Here is a 19302-nt window from a genome sequence, read left to right on the forward strand (position 1 = left end):
AGTTTCAGCTCATCTGTGTGGATCCAGGCAGGCAGTGAAGTCAGATTGAAGAAGGCCGAGAGACTGGCAGTTGACAATGATTTGTAAACGTGGCACTGAATAATTTCTGGAAAGGCACACGTGTTGAATCTTAATCTGAAACAGAACATGAAGGAAGAGATAAGCACTTTGGGGTTTGGGCCTTTTTTTTGGCTTTGTTAGTGTTATCATTATTGACTGTGCTTTTGAACAGATATGTTTTAAAGCTCTCCGCTTTACTAGGGGGGGAGCATTTGGTGCCTTTATTCATAGCACATCTGTTAGATATGTCAGTAGTGCTTAATTTGGAAAATTAGTGTCTTGGCAAGCAGTCATGAATGTGAACAGAAGCACAGTGTTACTGTTAAGAGACTTGATTGCCAGCGAAAGACAGAGGGTGAGTATGAAACTTGGAATATGGCACTGCATCATTAAATACGTACCTGGAGATCTGCTAGTTAAAGACTATTGATCTGTGCAGCGGCTTCGTGCAGCCCACAGACCAGAACACATCCACGTGCTTCACTGGTACATGTGTGAGATCAGGTAGCTAATACCAGCTTGTGAATTATGTAAGAGAAAGGAGTTGACTTTTCAGACAGTGAATGTTTGTGCTGCGGACAGTACGGATCAGCTGCATCCTGCTGGCACAGCAGTCGACAGGGCCAACTCTTTGTTATGTGTTGACTAACTGCACTGTTGATGAACCTGTGTGGATGTGTACCTGCTTGTCATTAATGCAGCAAGGCCAAAAATGCCAACAGCTAAGCTACCAACTGTAGCTTTGTTGCTTTTTGTCTCATTACCAAAAGCCTCGGGAAAGCTTTTTTGTTTGTGCTCTGTCTTAGCAGAATTTGGGTTCTAGTTACTGCTTTCATATCTCCAATAAAACTGCATCTTTCTTCACTGCCTTAAGGGAAGCTTTCCAATCTCCATAGTAACTCTTCTGAGGATAGCTGTTATGTAATATTTATAGGAGATACAGGCAGGCTTACAAAAGGGCTTCCAAGTACCCTACATAGCCATGGCACTGGATAGATGGGGTAGGCTGCAGCACGGTGAGGTGATCTCAGTTGAAGGAGGACTGTGAAGCAGTGTCATTACAAGGGCTGTTGCTCAGGAAGGGCAGAGCTGCAAATCCTATGCATTACCATGGCTCCTTTCTTAGCAAATAGATGACATTCAGCAGAGGAGTGCAAAATGTGTTTTATAGCCACTGTTAACACACACAGATCTTTAAAACCCCTCCAATCCCCTGGAGTTGCCTAGACCTAAACCAAAGGGTGCTGTGATGACTGGTTTTACAGAAATGTTTCCTTGCTCTTATAGACCATTACTGATCATGAACTGAAGTCTGTTTCCTTCCCAGACATATATTTAGTGTGGCACGAATGCCTTGGGTTGTTTGCTGATAAAGCAGGCAGCAAATGGCTGGGACATGGGCCTTGTCACCTGGCTCTTGGTGCCTCCCTGTAGGATTCAGGCCATGCTGTGCCAGCTTTCGTGGCTGTTAAGCACATTTTGTAACCAGACAGCCTCCCTGTTTGAGGTGATTCTGAAAATTGTGTGGTATTTTAATGGCACCAAGGATTACAAGCACTGGGTAGTAATGCACCTCTAATTTTAACATTATTTGTTTTGATGGTCTCTCTCCCACTAAGTTTTCAAAAGGAAGAGTGTTGCGGGGTGGATACATTTAGATTTCTAATGAAATGATGAGAGCAAAGGCCAGTATTAGCCCTCAGCAGCAGTCACTTCCTCTGCATGGGATGCCTATTTCAAAACAAAAGCATTTTCGTACTACATTCCCAGCACACACACTCTTTATTTGCTCTCTTTGTCATCTGCATGGAGCCTCTGCGTTTTACATACCGTGGCCCAAATAACATCTGAGTTCCCTGACAGCTATGGAAGGTACAGAGATGAAAATGACGTAGGTCTGTATCATATATGTAATGGCTTGGCTGTTTATGGGAGATCATGGTTCCAAGTATGGGGAACGAATCTTTGTAAAAACTTGCTCTTTTTTTTTTCCTGCTTGGGACAGCCTGATCTTGAATCAGGTCTGCTGCATCACCTACCAGGGAGGGTAGCACAGGCGAGAGCAAGTAGTCTCAGTGGAGAGCGAGCAAGGTGGATCTCATTTCTTTGGCAGAGGTGCTTAATTAAACAAATTACGAAACAAATTATAGAGGGAAGTACCAGCAGCAGGTTACATCAGCTTTCACATTTGAGTAAGGCAATGAATGGCAAACGAGAGTGAAATGAACATTTCTGTCTGGATTACACTGGCTAGAGGATTCTGTGGGAGTTACCTACTGAAGATCAGTGACAGGAGCAAAAGACAGGGAAGTGCTAAAGGTTCGGATCCATCTGTCCTGTTCCCCAGGACACGGTATGCCTTCTGCTCAGGGCTTCATTCTTAACGCTGTGTCAGTGTGCACTGCACTCGACCGACCCCACCTGTGTGAGCCTGGAGTCACCAGTGCTGAAATACCAAAGCCAGTAGCTCCAAGAATTCCCTCCCTGTCCATCACTTTATTAATTAATTTTCTGCCTAAATGTGCTTTAAAAGACAAAACTTAATTAATATTGTGCATCCTTTTGGTAAGCATTATAGTTCTTACTACTTTTGTGTTGTTTTAGAGTAGTAGTTCCCAGACTCTGACTAGTTTCGTTAAGTATTTTAATTCAGCACTACTCCCGAAAGAAAGGCTTCCCCTCATCCTGCTGCTTCCCACCTTCTCTTGTTTCTTCCTACAGCTGATGCAGGTGTTTGTGCAACATGTGGCAAATCTGCTTTGGCTGCTGTCTGGCTTGTTCCCCCCTGGGACATGTGTGCTTGGGGGTGTCTGTAGATCGGGTGTGCTGCTTTTGGCAGCAGAACCAGCTTAAAGCATGTGACTTGCAGCCTTGTAGTCACAGTCCCAAAGACCTTAATGAGGTCAAGGTTATGACCCTCTGTATGGCAGTTATTAGTGGAAGAGTTTGGGGATCTTTGCTGTGGTGTCTGGGAACCTTAGTTCCTGCAGTGTCCTGGAGGAATATGGACAGAGCTGAGAATTCCTGATTTCTAGTTTGAGTTGGTCTGAGACCCACTGTCTGGGCCTGTATCATCACTGCTCTGCTTCCATTTCCCCATCTGAAGAATGGAAAGCCCTTTATTTTTCCTGATGCAGTTGACAATATAAAGTCATTTGTTTAGATTTTTTTCTTACATCTTGATCTATTCCCCATCCCTACCCTTCTTCCCACAGATAGATCTTCTGTCTTTGCTACAAAACTATGGCTGCTTGCAGTAAGTACTGATTTAACTTAGAATCAAAATAAGGCAGCAACTGTTACTGTCTTATAGGTAACAGTACTAACATAATTACTGTTCCTCTTTCCACATTCAGACACAGCCCAGGCCTGTGATGTACCTGCCTGGCTGTGCCCTGAAGCTCACTCAACTCTTCCTGTCTTGCAGATGTGTGTCACTGAGTAGACCTGCCCCAGCCAAAGTCCCAAATACAGATTTTGTTTTGCTAAAAATGATTTACATCACCTGCCTTCTTCCTGTTCTGTTTTTAAAGACTTTTTCTTTCTTCAGGAAAAAAATCAATGAAAATTCATGCACTATTGTAGGAGGAAAGAGATCCTAACATGGAGAGTGCTGAAGCTGGAAAGGGCCATTGGACCTGTTCAAACTGAGCATGTGGTGCCACAAGCACCCTACGTTGATCTAAATGTGAGCTGCTCAGGGGTGGGGGGTGATCTCCTTGCCACTCTAGCTGTGCCTTCCGTGTGCTGCTTCTACTGCTCATGCAGCTGGGCACTTGAGCTGGAGAAGAAAACTGAAAATTAATAATTTGGGGGTTAATTTTTTAGCTGGTTGAGTTCCTTGATCCAACTCAGTGTGTTGCTGCATAAATAATTCTGTTGGCACTAGGAAAGTCCTGGGGGAGAGCTCGCAGTCAAATCTTCTGGGAGTGGTCCTGCAAGTGCACCTTGAGAGCAGCTGATCTATTTACGAAACTGTCTGTTTGTCCCCTAAAACTCACTGTTTCGGTATCTCGTGCTGCACTTCATGGGGCAGTCTGAATTTTAAAATGGCTCTCTAAGGTAGGCAGTAAGAGTGTTTAGAAAAGCTTGGGTTTTAAAGGGGGCAAATGGAATCTCATTCTGCCTATGCCATGGCCTTGCTGCATTAATGCAGAAAAATCAAAGGAATCCTCCATTGATTGTTTCACCATCTGTAAGTAGGAAACAGAATCACACACAGGGCAACAGGAAATGCAGGAAATGGTTTGCTGTCTATGCAGAGATGCTCTGGGACCTGTAAGCGAGGTCAGCCTACAAATACTGTGTTCGTTGCCTTTATTAACCTTTGCTATTTTAGTAAGTAACTTTGTAAAAGAATAAACAGCAGTAGCTCTCAAGTGTACAGCCACAAAAGCACAGTGGAACTGCAGCACAAAATTTTCACCAGACAGAACTCCTCTACAGACTTCATATATGTTATACCTTAAAGTTTACCTCTTAAACTTTTCTCTGAAATGCCTGCAGTAACTCCTGAGTTGCAACAGAAAGCAGCCTTCAGCCTCAGATTTCCTTGCCCAAATAGATGATGCATAACCTAATGCTAATCACCTGAATCTGCCATTAGATGTCTCTTAAGTGGCCCGTTTTCTAGGACTTAATAGCTCCTATTCAAAATGCAAGCATAAAAATTCTGTTCAAGTCAGCTTACATTTCCCAGTAGCCTTGTGGTTGCCACTTAAAAGAAGAATGGTATTTAAAAAAAAAAAAAAAAAATCCCTTTATGTAACAGAAAATTTAGAAAACAAGACATACTGTTTTCAGAAAGAACATTAGGGTTGACTAGAAAGTTCGTGATATTAATTGCTACAGAAGTTACTTTGCCAGACTGTGTACAGTTTATGATATTTTGGACACTACCTTTCCCTGAGAGGGTTTGAATGACTGTCTGCATTGACTGACTTTCCTTGCTGCAGGTACAAGCACATGTGCACAAGCACAGGCCTGTGGTGGTAGATCAGCCAAGTGGCCTCAGCAGCTGGGTGTGAGGCTGGTTGGTGGAAGTGGAGCTGTTTGCTTTTACCTGAGACTGCACTTTCTGAGAATGCCTTTGCCAAGTGCCGTCGATACACCCACACCTAAAACCAGCTAAGGGCTGGCTGCTGTGGTAGTCACTGCCCCTTTTACACACGCACATTCAGTTTCTCTTGGGTTTATTTCACTGTTATTTCAGTGGGTTTATGTCCCCAAAGGGACATGCTTGTTTTGGTTCAGTTTAGCTTGTTTCTAATGCATGTGAGATAAGACTGATTTTGATTTAATTTGATCAAACTGTGGCCATCAACAGAGGCAGTTGGTGAATTTATCAAGGGCGGTTTAAGATAGACCCGTGTGGATGAAAACTACCTTTGCCCCTTGTCCCTGCCAAGGATTGCCTCCTCACCAAGACCATCAGGGCTGTGAGCTGGAGCAGCTGAAGAGCAATACACAGTCTTGTTCTGCTTCCCTTGGAAAAGTGGATGCTGCTCCAGTGCAAGAAAGTTGGGGATAGCTGAGAGTGATGACAGCTTGTGTGAAGTTCACCAGAAGCAACCTCTCAGCTCTCCCAACATCATCCCAGAAGAACAGTTTCACCCGTGCCAGAGTTCAGAGTCACACCCCTGGGGGATGTAGGGACCTCTAAATGCAGGACCCTGCCTAACTGGCTCAGCTGAGAGCTGGTTCTTGAGCTTTCAGTGGGCAACTGGGTCTAGGAAGTGAGTGGGGGAGGTTGAGGGGAGACCTTATCACTCTCTAAAACTGTCTGAAAGAAGGCTGTAGCGAGGTGGGTATGTTGGTCTCTTCTCCCAAGTAACAAGCGATAGGACAAGAGGAAATGGCCTCAAGTTGTGTCAGTGGAGGTTTAGATTGGATATTAGGAAAAATTTCTTCACCAAAAAGGTTTTCAAGCATTGGAACAGGCTGCCCAGGGAAGAGGTTGAGTCACTATCCCTGAAGGTATTTAAAAGACATATGGACGTGGCAATTAGGGACGTGGCTTAGTCGTGGACTTGGCAGTGTGAGGTTAATGGTTGGACTCAATGATCTTAAAGGTCCTTTCCAACTGATTCTATGATTCTGTTTTCTCAAGGAATGACAAGTGTTTAAGGAGAAATGGGAATAATAGAGGAGGTAGTTGAAGGAGAAGGCTGGCATAAAGTCTAGCAAAGGAATAGGGTATGGCAGAGTGAGAGTAAGGGTAGGTAGAGGTGGAGAAGGCAGGAGGAAGGAAGGAGCAGAGACTTAGCTGACTGAAGTTGTGCAGGTTCTGAAGATTTAATATTGGTTCTTTCTGCTGAGCTACTGTGAGTAGCTGAATAAACACTAATTTTAATGACTGAGCTCATGTTTTTTAACAAACTCCATCATGCCTGTGTAATATGGGAGAACTAATTACATCTGAATAATGCTTTCAAAAGTTAACATGCTTTTCACAGCATTATTCAATCTGGTTTTAATCAACTTTATTTGTCTGCTTGCTTTTTTTCCTAGTGAAAATTGTCATCCGAGGGGACAGGAACACTGGGAAAACCACACTCTGGCACCGTCTGCAGGGAAAGAAATTTATTGAGGAATATATTCCAACTCAGGAGATCCAAGTCACCAGCATCCACTGGAATTACAAAAGTAAGATGGAAGAGGGTGGAGGGAGTGACAGTCATGAGACACTGCCTTGCCGGGTAGAAATGCCACTGCAGCCTTGTTTGCATCTTTCTTCTGTGTCTGCTTGGGAGATAAAATGGTCTTTCATCACTCTTGTTATTTTAATTTATTATTCACAGTTTCTTAGTCATGTATTTAATAACTTTACTCAGAAACTATATGTTATAAGTGCTAAGGGATAGGTCTTTGGAAGCCACAATTCAAGGAGGGTGTTTAATAGGTGATCCAAAAGATTTGAAATATTTGTGATATGCTTGACTTGTTAATGAAAACAGGTTTAGTGTGGAAATCTGTCTCTGAGGCTAACCCTGCTTTTGGTGTTACTGTGTTGTGTAGAAGTGAATAGCATGGTGCAAACTAGTTTTTTACTGATTAAATATAAAGAGCATCCTGTAACTGGTGAAGGTGATGTTTTAAAAATGGTTGTAGTACTAATAACTTGAGGCTGACTTACTGAAGCACAGAAGTAGCTTTTTTTAAGTGCTTGTTTGAGTCTGAGAGATGAGATGTGAGGTTTTTTTATTTTCCCCATCTGCTCTGACAGTATAAAGTGGCTATGAAAGCCCTGGATCTTGCCTGGAGAAGAGACTGCAGGCACTGATATTGCATAAGGCTATGATTCAACAGTCCATTAAGTCCAGCTTTCAGGTTCCAGTTCAAAAATGCCATAGCTTTGTGGGGCAAACTACTGATTCAGTATGAACTTGCTCTGTAAGACCGATTTAAGGTCAGCAGTTAGTTTGCCTTTACCAGACATTGTCTGCACCACTCTGACCTTTTGTTGAATCAGGTACTCTGTCTCCTCACTGCTGGAAAAAAAAATCCATTCAGTTTGGGTAAACACCAAATTGGGTGCTTCATCTAATTCCCAATCCAATTTGTATTGCTGGCTGATACCATGATGCCCAGGTCTCATGATAGTGATCACAGAGCCACAGGTCAGCCTTGGGACAGCGTGTACTTGGTTTTCTGTTGCCTTCCCAGGCTTCAGCAAAGGAGAGTGAGCAGATACTGCTGCTGCACGTTCACAGGGAGCTGGTAACCAGAGTTACAGAGACTCTTGTGCCCTTAGGACGGCAAGCTTCCACTTGTGTTGGATCTCTCTTGACAAAGGTTGGAAAGGTTTATAAGGATGGATGGCTGTGGTTTGCCTTGGATGAGGGAGAGAAACAGATCATCCTTGCTCAGTGCAATTAGCAGTTTTCTCTCATTCAGGATCTGATGTTCAGCTAAGCCTGATGTCACAGGTTTTCAGATTCTTTGACAGGGACTCTCCATGTGACTGTGATGCAAAGGTGTGCCTGTTAGCTCCTACATTTCTTCATAAAGTATCTTTATTTTGGGTACCATCTTCCTGATGTCCTGCCTGTCAGCTGGCCCAGGTGTCGTGGTTCAAACCCAGCCAGTAGCCCAACACCACGCAGCTACTCACTCACCCTCCCCCAGCCTGGGGCATGGGGAAGAGAATTGGAGGGCTAAAGGTAAGGAGACTCATAGGTTGAGGTAAAAACAATAATTTAAATAAAGTAAAATAATAATAATAGTAATAACGGAAAATACAAACGAATAATACACAATGCGATTGGTCACCACCCACTGACTGATGCCCAGCCCATTCCTGGCCAGCAATCCCAGAGAAGAGAGAATCCCGAAACCTCCATCCCAGAAGCAAGAGCAAGCTTCCTAGTCAGCCCTCATCTATCTACCGAACTAGATGCTGTATGATACGGAATATTCTATTTGCCAGTTTGGGTCATTGCTCTGGCTGTGCCCCCTCCCAGCTTCTGGTGCACCTGCACACTGGCAGGACATGGGAAGTTGAAAAGTCCTCAGTTTCTTAGCAACAACTAAAAACATCAGTGTATTATCGATATTCTTCTCATATGAAATCCCATACCGAATCAAAACCACAGCACTGTTCTAGCTACTAAGAAGAAAAAATTAGCTCTATCCCAGCCAAAACAGGGACACCAAGGCATTGACAGATCTGCAGTGTTCATGCAGTGGTGTTCCCCATCTGCAGCAAAACCTCTGGCACGTTGTTTTAGCTGTGGCATCCTTCCCCCACACTCTCTCTCAGAAAACCAGCACATTGGTTACTGATGTGTGAACACAGCTTACAAATTGTTTGGATGATGGAAACTATCTCAAAAATCAGCTTGTATGCTTCAGCCTAAACAGATTTGGATCAGAGTAAGAAATGAAATACCTTTTTCTTAGATATCCAAGTCTAAAGAGTGCACTGAATGTTAATGGTGGTTTTCTGCAATATCATATGTAAAAACTTGCAAAGTTCTGTTTCCTCTCTAGACAGTGTAAGTAATACAAATGCTGTTTGTCAATACAGCCTGGGAGTCTGGCATTTGATTTCTAGGAAGTTTATTCATACCTAATTGTTTTTGTATACATGAACAGGTACACAGAATGCATGGATACAGTTTTTTGTATACATGCATAAAGGCATTTGGAGAAAGATCCAGTCACCTCATGTGTTTCTGCATATTTTAAGGACTGTTTTTTTTTTACTGAGCAGAGGCTTAAGCTGAGACTGGCTTTTTCAGCATGGATGCAATCCTGGGGTGAAAACAGCTACACGAGGCTGATTTTTGCTGTGTGTTGGTAACCATAGATGTATTTGTTGTTTCTAGTGCTTAGTTCTAACATTTATGTGATGATATTTCTGAAGAGCTGGCTGGTTATAGTTGACATGTATATATGGTGATGGACTTCTCTCAAGGTGAAGTGTTGCCAAAGATAGTCTAAATATCTGGAAGGCTCTATGTGAAATTGTGCCTTTCGTTTGTGTTTGTTTCACATTGTAAAGCACTGTGATTCCTTAGTAATAATTTCCAGCAGTATAGGAAATTCTCTGTTGACCTTCTTAAAACTTGTTTCTAAAAATGACGCCCTTTTTCAAAAACATTGTAAGGTATGTTTTCTGCTGTGAAAACTTTCCATCCAATATGGGTGATGTGGGCACTCTGAAAAACTGGCTCAGATCTAATTACCACACTTTTGGCTGAGTTAATCTGTAGAGGAAAAATGAAGTTTGTTTTTCCTGTGATCATGTTCTCAAGCTACCTTGAATAAACATTATGAGGTAGTTGGCAGCAAATATTTATGGATGTTAACTAAATGGCTGTCAAATATTGAAGGATTCTTACATTGACTGGTCTTAGAAGATTTGAATTTTAGATGTGGAACATACCACCTTATTGTATCTTCAGAAATTTTATACTGGAGGAATTAATAAAGAAAGAGTAATTTGAGTTATTTCTTCCTACTCAGATTGAACAAAATTACTTTTCTGTGCCAATTGTCTCTGTAATGGTTATTTGTAATTTTTGTGTCCAAGTAAGGAGTTACCTATTATTCCTGACCCTAATGAACGCTATTTTAGTTTATGCTAGTCATCAATTTTGTTCTCCATTTGGCAGTCTCAGGCAGTCTGAAATAAGGTTTGGCAAATATTTTTATTCAGACACTTTGAATGCTTTATAGATGGGTGTGAGGAATGGTAGAGCTGCTCTGCTCTGTAGGATTTGTGGTCCTAAGTGAATCATGTAATTGCATGAGAGTAAATATGTCTGAGGACCTGTGAATTCCTGGTGATGAACCCACCCATAAGACAATGATTCTTAAGTGAGCTTCCTTGCAGTTGGAGCCTGCTCACACCTCTCCACCATTTTCTGGGAAAGCAATATCTTAGAGTACTTAGACAAATATGAGTAGAGATTTTTCTGAGTGGTTTGATCCATGGTTTATTCTAATCCAAGTTATAAGTTAAAAGGATGAATTGGCACTCTTTTTGCTGCAACATGCCTTCCAAAGACGTTAAGGTGAAATGCTGCTGTGTATGAGTCATACCAAAGCCAACACAGTAGCACTAAAGTAATTATCCTCTTGTGTGTTCACGGTAATCAGGAATGAAGCTGGTGATGAACAGAAAGAACTTACTGGCTGCGAGCTAGCAAGAGCACTGGTACTAACAGGAGAACAACTCATGTGGAAGAATGGTTTTCTTGGATGTTGTGTGGTCTGTTTCTTTGAAATTCTGTGTTTTCACTCAGATAAAAGGGTGTAGAACAGGTCTTTCTGGGTCAAATGGGACCTGGAGGTGTTGACTGCCAGCCGGCTGGACAGGAGCCAGCAGTGTGCCCGGGTGGCCAAGAAGGCCAATGGCATCCTGGCTTGTGTCAGCCATAGCGTGGCCAGCAGGGACAGGGAAGGGATCTCACCGCCATACTCGGCACTGGTGAGGCCGCCCCTCGATTCCTGGGTTCAGTTTTGGGCCCCTCACCCCAAAAAGGCCATTGAATGACTCGAGTGTGTCCAGAGAAGGGCAACGGAGCTGGGGCAGGGTCTGGAGCACAGGTCTGCTGGGGAGCGGCTGGGGGAACTGGGGGGGTTCAGTCTGGAGAAGAGGAGGCTGAGGGGAGACCTCCTGGCCCTCTACAGCTCCCTGACAGGAGGGTGCGGAGAGGGGGGATGAGTCTCTGGAGCCAAGGAGCCAGCGCCAGGCCCCGAGGGAATGGCCTCAAGCTGCCCAGGGCAGGGTCAGACTGGCTTTTAGGAAGTATTTATTTTCAGAAGGGGTTGTTGGGTGTTGGAATGGGCTGCCCAGAGAGGTGGTGGAATCCCCATCCCTGGAGGGGTTTAAGAGTAGGGTTGACATAATGCTGAGGGATCTGGTGGAGCTGGGAACTGTTAATGTTGGGTTAATGGTTGAACTGGATGATCTTCAAGATCTTTTTCAAACTAGACAATTCTGTGATTCTGTAAATGGTTCAACTCATCTGTCTGGGAGTGCTGCTGCTCAGACCGATGTCAATACTGTGGAAATTACTCAGCAGGAGAGCAGATCTTAACTGAGGGTGCATTTGGTGTTAGGGTGAGGAGGTGGAGATCTCTGGAGCTCAGGAGCAAAGTCCTGGTGCTTGGTGCTGGGTCACCTCCTAGGAGAGCACTGCATGTCACCCCAAGGGCTAACTTTCCTGAAATGGGGTTCCAGCAGCCCTCTGGACTCTCCTGTGCCTCTGCAAAGTTTGCCATCTGAGAAAGGAAAAAATCTGTCCTTTTGCAGAAAGTCTTGCCTGTTGAAAGGCACCAGGATTGTCTTTGCTGGTGTGTCCATCCCCTTGTCCTTCAGGGACAGCAGTGACACTGCCAGGCCCAGCTGCAGGGTAGGACTTCGGATGCAGACCTCCACTAGCTGATCAGTGTCCCAGCACCCACAGGGCCACGGCTCACCCTGAACGGACCACGGGTTTGAGCAGCCCACGTCACAGGGAGAGCACCCTGCTGTGCCAGTGCCCGTGTGTGAGTAACTGCCCGTACAACTGAGTTCCAGGCGAGTGAGTAATGGGGAGTGGTTGGACTTTAGCTGTACCTGGCTTGATGATCTGTAGAAATATTCAGGGACAGAATTAATATGGGGAGTTTAATCGTTTGAGCAGAGGTTTTAGTACTGCAGGCTGCTGTATGCCTGTTGTGTTTTCAGTCCCATATGAGCTTGTGGTGCACTGGTTGGGCTGAGGCTGGGCAAGTCTCCAGTTTGTCCTGTGCCCCCCCTGCCCCGCTGGCAAAGGGGAGGATAAGCAGGAGTTGCTATGAGGAAAAACAGGCTGGTTTTGCTTCATGCATAAAGTAAAAAAGGATCTTTTTCCAGAAGCAGAGGATCAAAGTTTTCCTTTATTCATAATCTGTTTTTACAATATTTGAAACATTTAAATTAAGCCAACAGTGAATTCTTTAGAGGAAATGTTTCCTGGCTTTGTCAATGAAGTTTAGCTAAATTCTCATGCCATCCTATGAGATTATTTTCTACTCAGACATTATCCTCCTATTCTGTTGCTTAACATTCAGAGCTGCTCCAAGTAAAAGGTTTTGCTTTGTAGCCTGTAGCATTTCCAAAAAGCAGCTGTTCTTGGAACAACTTCATGAGGATTGGACTGCTTAGTTGGATTCAGTAGAAACATCTAACCAAAGCTGCCCATCCCTCGTGCCATCTCAAAGTTAAACTGCTAGCTGTCAGAACCAGCAGTGGTGTCTCTGTAGTTAGAATTTTGCTTGCCTTGCTTCAGATTTTAGCAACTCAAAGACATGTTGCTGCTTATAATTTACTGATGCTGCAGCTCATTATAAGGCAAAATTGCTGGTAATATCTTATTTTTCACAAAATGTGACAAAGTTTGCAGAGAATAGATTTCTGTAGCTGCAGGACTGTCTGCATTGTTTGTCACATTTACATGAAGATGCTATTAATAAGATGGATCTTCCTTAAATGTGTATATTTCTTTTTTCAGTTGTACACCTTGCTTATAGACCAGACTTTACTCTCCACATTAAGTTTATATCTTTGTTGAAGGAATATGGAAACATCTGGATGTTATGAAAATAATCCCCCCCAAATATTTCTAAAATACTTCAAATATGACATAAAACATCAAGGAAATGTAGCTATCACTTATGTGACAGAGCCTTTAAGTTATTTAGATAGCACAGTTTCGGTGTACAACTTGGACCTTGAACAGTGGGCCACCTTCTTGTTATGTCTGAGTTTTCTTTTAACTCAAAAATTACTTTTCTTTTGATATTCATCTGCTACTTTGACAATGTTGGCTTTGGGTTAGGCTCTGGTGAGCGTTGAGTGTTGGTCATTTTACTGAAACCCTCTTCTAACACTTTGTGTTCTTATTGTGCTTTTAGCCACTGACGATATTGTTAAAGTTGAAGTCTGGGATGTAGTTGACAAAGGTAAGATTTATAACTTCTACTGGAGATTCATCGTTCTTTCTCAATTTTAATAGAAAACTTGCATGGAATTCAGAAATACCTACCTACTTCTACTTTAGAAAAACGTCTGTGCTTATTTTTTTCAAGTGCAGGGATGTTCCTTCCTGAAAAAATATGGAGAGTGGAGTCTCCTATGCCAGAGCCCATTATTTAGAACCCAAACTTCCGACCAAATCCGATATTCAGAAGTAGTTGTTCCATGTGCTCCATGGTGAAATAGTCTGCTGCTTAGTGTATTCAGATACTCTGAACCGTATCATAAACTTCATCTTCTTTCCTCTATATTTTTATATATGTTTAGACAGCTACTGAGTTCTTTGTTCTGTTTATAAAAGTTCTTGCCAAACTGTTTTTGTAAAGGAATGCTATTGTTAAATTGATAAAATGTTGTATGTAGGAGGGAAGGATAAGAGAGAAGCCAATTATTTAAATTCACTTAGGACAGAAAATGCAATATATTTAATCCAAAATCTTTTCTAAATGCTTAGCTAAGGAAGGTATTGTGATGTATAAGTAAATTTTTCATTAATTTTCGATTTTTGTTAAAGTTCTGTTTTATAAAAAATAAAAATAACTCCCCAAAACATATGATGATACAGTCTGGATAAGCACAAATCTGGGTGCAGTGGAATCTGTTGCTAGAAGGAATTGGGCTTCAAATGTAAATCTGAACAGCCCATTCTGTAGCCCCAAATGCACATATTATTTGTCTTTTAAGAGGTGTTTTGTACCAGCCAGGCTCCTGGTTTAAAGTGGAAGTATGGTCAGGAAAGCTGCTCTACAAGTGAGTATCTCTTGCGTTGTGGGTTGTGCTCCTTGGTCATGTGTTTCTGTGAGTCAAATCTGTTGATCACAGTCATTGAAACTTAAAAACTTCTATGGTTTGACTGCCACTACCTTTCCTGCAGCCTTAGCTAGGATCTGTGCGGGCATGCATTCCGCAGGAGAAATGCATCTGAGGTGCGGTACCTCTGCTGTATCACCTGTGCAACTTACACATGCATTAAAACCAAAAAATAGGAAGTAGAATAAGGAATGGGAAAATGAGAAATATAATTTTTCATGTTAGCTAAATTGTATTTAAATAGTAAAAAAGAAAAGGCAATGAAAGATAGCAGCTTTAATTCAGATGCATAATGGAGCCTTTACGTTAAACTTGAGCCAGTAACTTTAAATTAAAATCCTGGGCACTTTATGTTTTCATTCTTTTAAGCCCCAGTTTTCACAGTGTAGACAAAATCTTACTTAGATCAGAGTTACTGCTGAAGTCAGTCTGATTACCGTTTGGCTTTCAGATCCTGGGATAACATGTGCAGGGCTGGAATCTGAGCAAAACATCTGTTTTCTCGCTGCCTTGCAACTTTGGTATGAATAGATAGACACTTAATTCGGGGATCATGTGGTTCCTGCATTTATTTCTGTGAATAGCTTCTCTGAGCAAAGTCATCTTCTCAACTAGAGACTTGTTATTTTTTTGGCGAAACAGATCAGATTTGATATGTGCAGATGTTGATAACAGCTCTTCTGATACTGCTTTCATTTCTGACAGTGGAGCATGTGTTAGAAATATCAAGGGACTCTCTTCTCTATATTCTTCTGAAATAAAACTCATTCTGTTGATATCCCTACTTATGGACCACAGATATGTATTTTTATGTAATTAAATGTACTTAATGCAGTGTAAAAATTCAGACCATCATGATGTAAACAAATCAAATCTTTTCCTATTGCCATAGCATTGTGGATTGTTGATAAGTGCAACTTTAGGAAAATGTGCAAAGTAACTGTTAAGAGCTTGCTCGTATTTAACTTTCATCTTCGTGACATCTCATGACATTTTTGTTTTTCCTTCTGTATGCTTAGGACAAAAAATCCTCCTGCATGATGCTTTTGGTGAGAGACACTAATCTAGACTGTAGACTTTTAGTAGTGAAGTATCCAGTGCTGCTGCAGCACAGTGCTGACAAGACCTGATCCTCCTTTTTTTCCTTGCCTACCAGATCCTGGCTAATGTTCGTATTTAGAGTTGTGCATAATACTGCATTTATCAGGCTGGATTTGAAACTGCTAAAAAATGCACGTTCTGAACATGTATTTCAGCATACATTGTTTTCCAGGCTAAATTTTTTTCTCAGTGTTTGTCCATTTTGGAAGAACTGTTCCTTGATAGAGAAAATTAGAGACCTATTTAAATTAAGATGTTTGATAATGTATTGAAAGCCTGGTGTGGGGATGTAGTTAGCCCGTCTAAAAAATGTATCCATAAACTGCAGTTTTCAACTTTAGTCTTGTAAAGCAGCTTCAGCCTCTTTCCTGCTGTGCAGTGCTGCCATTCTTCATGTCTCAATGTGGCTGTGCACTGGAGGATTTGGGGAAACTTAGTAAGTTGCACCCTAAAAAACTTCATGTACGTTTTTGCACTGAAGTTAAATGTGGTTTTACTGAGTGGTGTTTCTCCTTGCACTTACCAGCAGTGTGCCTCCCCGTCCTTGTTAGTTCAGCAGTGTGCTTTGACTTTTGCTTCCAGACTGTTTCAGGGATGCCAGAGGCAGCTCGGTTGGCCCTGCCTGGCTGGTGCCTTGGTGTCATTTGTTTAGCACAGAGATGTTCATTTGGAAGGGTGGGGAGATTTTTTGTGAAAGCTTAAAACCCATGAGGTTGGTTAGTGTGCTGAAGCAGGGAGAAATGGCAGCTGCTATACTGTACTGCTCCTCTTACCTTTTTCTTGACTCTTTGGGATTTCTTTTTTTTAATGTGCAGACTCACTGGAGTATGGACTTGTCTTGCTGCCTGCTGTGCTCTCCTTGGGCCTGCTCAGACAGCAGGGCTCATTTGTGTAATGATGGCATTTGTTTAAATCTTAACAAGTAGAGCTTGCCCCCAGCTATGGATTGTTCTGAGTTTTGTGCGGTGTGTGTAGTAAATACCATCTCCTTTGCTGCCCTTGGAATTAATAGAACGTAGGAAAGATCTCTCAGCAGAAGTCACAGTCCTGACTCATCTTTCTGGCTTTGCAGCAAGTTGTGTAACTACTGCAGGTCATAAAGCTGTAACAGAAACTGAATGCAAAGAAGCTGCTTGAATGCAGGTGATTCAAGAACAGTTCTGATCTCCTGTCTTGTAACTTCTGCTGGTTTGGTTCCTGCATTTTTTACCATACACTAACTGAAGGGATCAAATAATGTTTTTTTCTGTTGCCCCCAAAATAGCATAAACTCTTTCTCTCATATTGGAGATTCCTTTCCTCTCCCTCCCCTTCACCCCTCTTTCTCTTGAAAACGTGCTATAAGGAGGAGGAAAGATCAGAATTAGTATTTCTGTTAATTTCAGATGTTATAACATAGGTAACGCTGGGGATGCAAATATTCTCAGTGTATGGTTTCGAATGGTGAACAGAAGCATCTCCCTCATGCTGCGGAGAACATTTGTTGGAAAGCTTTGCCAAATCCTAGCTATCCTGCAAAAAAACAATTGGTGCATAGAAGTGCAGAGGCCCTCAGGTGCTGGCCACGAACCCAGTCTTCTGGTGTTCAGTAGGAACTGTTGTGCAGGCTTTGGGGCACTGCTGCAAGGTTACTTAGTTTCGGTGTTGCTATTATGCCTGTAAATAAGGAGCAGTCATTGTTCTAGGTAGAGAAGCTGAGCAAGAGGGACATGAAGACCCTTTCTAGTTGAGGCTCCTAGATTACATATCAGTGCAACCTTAAACATAGGACCTCGTTCACCTGACAACACAATCTTCATTGTGCACTTGCCTTTACAGGCTGAATTACATCTTCTCACTACATACATCTTTTCTTTATCTGGCTCATCCTGCAGTTTTGGTTCCAAAAATAGACACTGTGCATGAATATGTACACACATGCGCTTTTCAGCTCTGTTACTCCTTTATAGATGACCTCCTTTACAACAGTGACGAGCATCATGTAAGAATATTACTCATTCCTCTTGATACACATATAAAACCATAGGCAGGGGAAGGCATGTGAGTCATATATTCAGTCTCAAAGCATTGGTTGTAAATGTGTCCAGGTTAGAAAGACACCTTAATTGCTTAGGATGGGAGGAACTATAAAGAGTATTTGTGGTTGCTTGGGCTTCTGTTTTAATACCTAGAAATTCAGGTCATGCCAAGTATAATTTAGCAGTAACTGCAGAAGTAGTGATGTTTTGATATTCAGAGAAGCCACATGAATGCCACTGATTTGAAATGAATTTAACTAAAGTGGGAAAAGACATGTACGTCCTAGACATTGCACACCTTCAGTTGTGCTGGGAAAAATCAGACCCCATACTTGGATCCTCCAGGGAAACTCAATGCATGAACAGGGAAGGATCAGGATTAATATTTCTGCTACTTTCAGATTTCAACAGTAAGATGCCACAGGGCGGGCAAACGTTTTGCAGCAGTGGACATATGCACCCACCAGACACACTGTCAGGGTATAGGGACTGGAATCTCCTGCCATATCCTGCAGCATTACAACTTTCATTAATAACTCCGTATTTCATACCTATTTATCCTTGACCTGTGTGCAAAAAGAATGAAACACTTTGTTTCACATACAGTGTCTGGCAGAACCATGAATTTTACAAGTAGTTGCTCCAAGTTAATCAGCAAAATTAAATAGTTGGTGGAAGCTATTTTGGTCCCCAGTGTTGCAGAGTCATTTTTAAAGAGTCAATGGGAGGGTTTTTGTGGGTGCATCTGAGCTGCCAACATGTTCTGTTATTGGTGACACAGGGAATTTCTAGAAATTATGAGAAGGAATTTCACGTCTCTGCCATTATAGTTTAGTTAATTCATTGTTTAGACTAGGAAAATCCCAAACAAAGGTAATTCAGGAGTGCAGATCTTAATTACTGTCAGTAACATCTGGAAGATATTTGGTATCTGTAAAACATAACCCCAGATCTTGCATGGTTATTCATTGTGCAGTGCTCATCATTTGATAAAACTCTGGAAACTGCTGTACATAGTTTAAACGATATGTGGGGCGCAAGGACAGATTTTTCATGGTATGTTCATACTAAACTTCTTCAGCACGCGGTGAAGGATATTGAGACTCCTAAGCAGCCCTTAGTGCTCAGTGTCTACACCAGAAAATCACCTTAGCTGATTGCCATGCTGCTAATCCTAGGTACAGATACATGGTGTCTTCTCTGTCTGCTGTGGGTGCAAGCTTTAAGGTTCAGAAACACGATTACAGTGTGACTGATTAACACGAGATTTTCAGGGAGCCTGAGGTTTAAAAACACTGACTCCTTTTGTGGGGGCACAGAGTCAAATGCCAATGGTACTTTAAAATGTCAGTTTGTGAACTTACCCAGTGCTTACTGAAGCTGTAAGAAAAGGGAGAAGTCTCGTGGGATCTGCCCTTTTAAGTATAAGGGCTGCATTTTAGCATGTGCCTTAGAGAAAGCGGATGAGTTGGAGAGAAACCTGTAGATTCTTCCAGATGGGACTGTGGTTGTGAGACTGCAGGACAAATCTCTATAGTGGTTTTCTAGTGTCTTCTCCAAGTGTTTATCCTGTTGCCTCTTGCACTTTCCTGTAAGCTTAATCAGAGTTTACCTGTCCTCTAGCTTATTTTTGTGTGCATGTCTCTGGAGCGCGTGGCTGTGGATGGTGCCTCTGGAGGATTTTCTTTCTGCACCTTTGCTGGTGATGGCTAGACCTGACCCTCTGTCTCTGGCCTTTCATGCACGTGTAGGCTGTCTCTCTATTTCTCCACAGCTGCCTTGCCACAGTTTATTTGATTTTAC

The 19302-nt window shown here is 42.4% G+C and overlaps 1 protein-coding gene across 3 annotated transcripts in view; it reads left to right on the plus strand.

The window, feature by feature from the left end:
* The window catches only part of RABL6 (RAB, member RAS oncogene family like 6), a 60256-nt gene that overhangs the window by 1378 nt on the left and 39576 nt on the right, over positions 1 to 19302 (plus strand). Inside the window, exons 2-4 of one of the 3 annotated variants that reach the window (XM_074923423.1) lie at positions 6571 to 6705; positions 13450 to 13497; positions 15400 to 15429. In XM_074923423.1, the coding sequence (XP_074779524.1) occupies positions 6571 to 6705; positions 13450 to 13497; positions 15400 to 15429 (213 nt within the window). The remainder of the gene's footprint in view (positions 1 to 6570; positions 6706 to 13449; positions 13498 to 15399; positions 15430 to 19302) is intronic. The other 2 variants (XM_074923424.1, XM_074923425.1) reach the window with 2 other exon arrangements.

The sequence above is a fragment of the Athene noctua genome, chromosome 20 (genome assembly GCF_965140245.1).
Source record: "Athene noctua chromosome 20, bAthNoc1.hap1.1, whole genome shotgun sequence".
NCBI lineage: Eukaryota > Metazoa > Chordata > Aves > Strigiformes > Strigidae > Athene > Athene noctua.